We start from the raw sequence: 6,000 nt of genomic DNA, 5'->3' as shown, positions 1-6,000 counted from the left end.
TTTTGAGCTGGTTAGGTGGCTGTAGGAAAGCCGCCACATTTTTACCTCATTTATTAAAAACAAATTCAGCTGGTGGAGTAAAACATGAACAGTCCAAGCCCATATACAGGTCCTTCTCAAAAAATTAGCATATTGTAATAAAGTTCATTATTTTCTATAATGTAATGATGAAAATTTAACATTCATATATTTTAGATTCATTGCACACTAACTGAAATATTTCAGGTCTTTTATTGTCTTAATACGGATGATTGTGGCATACAGCTCATGAAAACCCAAAATTCCTATCTCACAAAATTAGCATATTTCATCCGACCAATAAAAGAAAAGTGTTTTTAATACAAAAAACGTCAACCTTCAAATAATCATGTACAGTTATGCACTCAATACTTGGTCGGGAATCCTTTTGCAGAAATGACTGCTTCAATGAGGCGTGGCATGGAGGCAATCAGCCTGTGGCACTGCTGAGGTCTTATGGAGGCCCAGGATGCTTCGATAGCGGGCCTTTAGCTCATCCAGAGTGTTGGGTCTTGAGTCTCTCAACGTTCTCTTCACAAGTATCCCACAGATTCTCTATGGGGTTCAGGTCAGGAGAGTTGGCAGGCCAATTGAGCACAGTGATACCATGGTCAGTAAACCATTTACCAGTGGTTTTGGCACTGTGAGCAGGTGCCAGGTCGTGCTGAAAAATGAAATCTTCATCTCCATAAAGCTTTTCAGCAGATGGAAGCATGAAGTGCTCCAAAATCTCCTGCTGCATTGACCCTGCCCTTGATAAAACACAGTGGACCAACACTGACACGGCACCCCAGACCATCACTGACTGTGGGTACTTGACACTGGACTTCTGGCATTTTGGCATTTCCTTCTCCCCAGTCTTCCTCCAGACTCTGGCACCTTGATTTCCGAATGACATGCAGAATTTGCTTTCATCTGAAAAAAGTACTTTGGACCACTGAGCAACAGTCCAGTGCTGCTTCTCTGTAGCCCAGGACTGGGGAATGCGGCACCTGTAGCCCATTTCCTGCACACGCCTGTGCACGGTGGCTCTGGATGTTTCTACTCCAGACTCAGTCCCTGCTTCCGCAGGTCCCCCAAGGTCTGGAATCGGCCCTTCTCCACAATCTTCCTCAGGGTCCGGTCACCTCTTCTCGTTGTGCAGCGTTTTCTGCCACACTTTTTCCTTCCCACAGACTTCCCACTGAGGTGCCTTGATACAGCACTCTTGGAACAGCCTATTCATTCAGAAATTTCTTTCTGTGTCTTACCCTCTTGCTTGAGGGTGTTAATAGTGACCTTCTGGACAGCAGTCAGGTCAGCAGTCTTACCCATGATTGGGTTTTTGAGTGATGAACCAGGCTGGGAGTTTTAAAGGCCTCAGGAATCTTTTGCAGGTGTTTAGAGTTAACTCGTTGATTCAGATGATTAGGTTCATAGCTCGTTTAGAGACCCTTTTAATGATATGCTAATTTTGTGAGATAGGAATTTTGGGTTTTCATGAGCTGTATGCCAAAATCATCCGTATTAAGACAATAAAAGACCTGAAATATTTCAGTTAGTGTGCAATGAATCTAAAATATATGATGTTAAATTTTCATCATGACATTATGGAAAATAATGAACTTTATCACAATATGCTAATTTTTTGAGAAGGACCTGTAGTTTAATCAATAAAAAACTTCAAATGAAATGTTTTGATACATATCATGGTTTAAGTCAAGGTAAAAACAGAAAAATGTTTTACCAAAAAGAGTCTTAAACTTGTTAACTTCAAAAATTACCTTTTCTATTTCAGAAATTTTAATCAGAGGAAACTGCAAGCCTTCCGTTGTACCAGAATGTGTAAAGATGGGCCTATTTATTTAAATGTGTATTTCAGATACACATTTCACAGACATACAAACAAAATCTTTAATGAAACCATTTCATAAAAAAGGAAGGCACAGATTTAAAGTAGACATCTACAGACATCAGTAGACTGGAGACATAACAATCCTTACGTGATGTGGAATAACAATATTAATCAGTATGAAAGCACTATGAAGTTAAACAAATGCAAAAATTGAAAAGGCTCCATCTGACAGTTTTATTAAGCAGTTTTTGCAGCCGGATTCTGATCTCAAGACAAGTTTGTATTTCCAGCTCATTTTATTGACAAATTACAGACAACAAATCATCATGATTGGTCACTTTCTTAGCTCTTTGTATAACACACAAATATAAAAAAAGTACAAATCAAACAGTTAAAACAAGACAGATATTTAAATAAAATTAACAAGCATTACTACAAAAAAAAAAAAAGAACAATACGTCTAAAAAACAATGTGACATCTAAATGTTAACAATAAATTAGGATAATAGAGTAAAACAATCTAAACTGACATTCATAATCTTTCTTTGGCTTTCATCCATGTTACACATTTGTTAACAACATCTGGCTGTGAAAATGAAACTTTAACAATAATAATCATGTTTTACTTCTATTAAATCATGACATTAAGACAAATATATTTAAAGAAAAACTACTTTGGGAATTCTTTTAAGTTCCACTTGACAAAAAGTTAGTCAAGTTTAAAGGTTGCTATCTGAACAATCAGAAAGAGAAGAATCTATTAAATCCAGCTAACAGGAAAAAACCATAAACAACATACAGTATGTGCTTATGGTCAAATGTGAGCTTGCACTTTGAACACCCTCATGCTTCTGCAAGATCAAGATGAGTACTAAGTGGTGGCCACCACAGAGCCCTTCTTCTCATTGAAGAAGCTCTTTAGAAGCATCACTTGGCCAAAACCGATGACAAATAATAGAACGGTTTCTCCAACTGACCAGTACGTCACCCGTTCAAGGAGGTGCTCTGCTTTTGTGCGGTCGTGGGCTTCCCTTAGCCTGTACCACGTCTGCGACTCAGCCACCACCTTCAAAACCTCATGAATGGCAACACAGGAAGACTCCAACTGTAAGCAGGACATGAAAATAAAGATCAGAAAAAAAGAAATATATTTAATATTAGCAAGTAACCAGACGTTTGCAATGTCAAAGCAAATTTTTAAGTCTAAATCTCTTTTGCTAAACAAATTGCATTGCAAGAAAAACACTGGACAAGACTGGACCCTAACTGAACGGAAGGACAGCAATTCTTACTCTTAAAAATATTTTGAGAATCAGAAATGGCACCTAATCATTTTCAAATTTGATATAGGATATCGTCTTCACAAATAGACAACCTTCAAATGTGGTACAAAAGGAATTCTTATATGTTATACTGTGTTCTTTCGTGCACTTATACTGTTAAATCATGGGGATAAAATCTTCAGGAAACCTGCAATGATTTAAAACCCAAACTTGTGTAAAATTATTGAGTTTCTACTAAAATGTTTGAGTGTTTTGAGGGGTAAGGATAGCAAGCTATACAAAAAATTTGTAACCACTTTAATAGTACAGTTCAATCATATAAACAATAGAAGACTGTTAAAATACTACTTTTAGAAATCCTCTGACTCCACCTAGTGGACTTCATCGACACTGTTCCACTACTGAACCCCATCTAATAACATTGTAACACTGCTGCTGCAGTTGATTTTAGTGCTTTGCACATCATTCATAGTATTTAACATACCCTTCAGCAGATTGCATTATATGAGAACTGCAAACTTCAAATGACTGTATTGGGGTTTCATTTGATAGCCAAAAAAATTGTGCATTAATGCTAAAGAAAAGGATACGTAGGTTTCCCTTTAAAAAAAAAAGAAAAACAACAAAAATTTAAAGTGTGGCTTACACGTGTCTGCAAACCCCTTTTTTTCTAAAACCCCTAAATAAATTCCAATGCAAACCATTGCCTTTATAAGTCTCCTAATCAGTAAATATAGAACACAAGTGTTTAATACAGCAGATATGAAGAAGCTCTAGTCAGATAAGACCAAAATGAAACTTTTTGACTAAACAAAACACTGTCTGGAGGAGAAGTAACACTGCATATCTCCCTAAACGTACCATCCCTGCACTTATTCCTAGTGGTGGCAGCATCATGCTTGGGGGATGCTTTCTCCAACATTTTAAAACTGGTAAGCTGAGCTTGAGCTATTTTGTAAAGAAGACTGGGCAGGACTGCAAAGCTGTTAGAGCAATACACAAAACACTTGCTGTTTTAATTGCAGCAAAAGGTGTTTCTAAAAGGTACTGACTTAGGGGGTCTCAATACAAATGCATGACACTTTTTTTCAAAGTTTTATTTGTGAAAATATTTTAAAACCATGCATCCTTTTCCATCAACTTTAAAATGATGTGATATTATGGTTAGTCAAGCACCTACAATTCCTCTAAAATACACCAAGATTTGTGGGTGTAATGTGACAAAATGTGGAAAGGTTTGAGTGGTAAAAATACTTTATGCAAGGCACTGTTAATTCAATAATGTTCATTCATTTCGTGTGTCTTTAGTTCTCTAATATTACGGTGCCTCACTTTTTTTTAGCCCCAGTTACCTCTGACCCAGCCCTATTAAAAGGTAAAGATTAGTCTTCTGCAGATAGTTTCTGAGCATCAAGTTCCCAGACATACCTGAGTCAGTGATGTACTCCTGCTCATGTTCTCTAGGAGAGGTTGCTCCTCTCCATGCCGGAAGTCCATGTACACAATTTTATGTGTGAAAGTGGAAAACTCATTGCTGAAGCAGACCTTGTAGACTCCCTTCATGGCTGTGGTGTGAGAGAAGCTGTCATACTGCTTCTTCCTTTCATTGTACAGGACGTTGTTTTGGGGATCGGTGACAAAGCAGTCCACGTCATAGTTGCCCCCTGAAATAACCTGAAAATAAATACATTAACATTGTTTACGAAACCTATCAATGATAAGATATGTACAACACTGTCAGAACCAGTTTACTAGGACACATAAACCAGAATAGATCTTCGTTGCCCCATTAAACATTTTTCCCTTCAAATTCCATTAAAAAAGTTGCAGCTGTTGAGTGCCAAAGTAGTGGTGTCCAACCATGGTCCTACAGGGCTGGAGTCTGCAATGTTTTAATTGTATCCCTGCTCCAAAACAGCTGATCCAAATGGCTGAATTATCTCAGCATGTCTTCAAGTTCTGAAGTAGCCTGCTGAAGCAGCTCCTCAGGACTTACTTTGGACACTACGGGCCTAAAGATTGACTTGAAAGGTTCAAAAAGCTCAAAATATATGTCCAAACTTGGAAGATGTACGTTTTATCCTTCTGCAACAGTGGCGTTTCATGTTAGCAACGCCCCATAATGTAACATCTGTCTGCAATACTAAACTATGTTTTATATATATATATATATATATATATATATATATAGTTATGTTGTATACTTTTTATTTATTTTTCTACATATAACGAACAAAACAAATAAATAACCGGTTAAACTTTTTTAAAGAGACTAGACGCTCTGGAGGTAACTTACTTGGAAGTCTAGGTCAAACTTCACATCTTTGTCTAATTCCTCGTAGAAGCACTGCTTATCGTTGTCAGGAAGTTCAAACGTGAGTTCCGTCCCAAACACCACAAATGCATGCAGCAGAAAACACATAAATCCCAGCCGGATCATGGTGAAAAGGAAAATTAAATTAAATTAAAGCGGTGGACTGCGGAAACAAAGCACTGTTTGCAGATGATAATGACAGCTTAGAAGCTCTGACGTGGCGCCACCTCGAAGAACTTCCGGAACAGGTTTGTTTAATTTTTTGTTTAAAGAAATACATTTTGTTAAGTAATCCTTAATAAAACCTTATTGTGGTATATTATGCTAGAATAAACCTTTGGAGAGACAAATTAAATAATGTCTTTAAGACAAACTCCTAAAAAAGTTTGACTGCACTTTGGCGGCCCAGGTTTCAAAATAAGAGCTAGAATACTTAAATCGATCTAACCGAGAAATACTGAAGTAAGACGAGTCCTTAACGAGCACTAAATTCAAGCTTAAAACGGCGTGTGTTTGATATTTTAATCAAAAACCAGTAATAAACAACAACT

General features: G+C 37.2%; 1 protein-coding gene across 1 annotated transcript; it reads right to left on the bottom strand.

The window, feature by feature from the left end:
- Positions 1 to 2,062: 2,062 nt before the first annotated feature.
- Positions 2,063 to 5,680, bottom strand: tmed3 (transmembrane p24 trafficking protein 3). Its single transcript, XM_047363508.1, has 3 exons — positions 5,432 to 5,680; positions 4,564 to 4,809; positions 2,063 to 2,957 (listed from the first exon to the last, which is right to left on the bottom strand). Exons 1-3 carry the CDS (start codon positions 5,573 to 5,575, stop codon positions 2,724 to 2,726), a joined length of 624 nt encoding a protein of 207 aa, XP_047219464.1. The 5' UTR covers positions 5,576 to 5,680; the 3' UTR covers positions 2,063 to 2,723.
- Positions 5,681 to 6,000: the final 320 nt, after the last annotated feature.

The sequence above is a fragment of the Girardinichthys multiradiatus genome, chromosome 4 (genome assembly GCF_021462225.1).
Source record: "Girardinichthys multiradiatus isolate DD_20200921_A chromosome 4, DD_fGirMul_XY1, whole genome shotgun sequence".
NCBI lineage: Eukaryota > Metazoa > Chordata > Actinopteri > Cyprinodontiformes > Goodeidae > Girardinichthys > Girardinichthys multiradiatus.
Note: the sequence above shows the minus strand (reverse complement) of the source record. Positions and strands in the feature narration are given on the sequence as shown.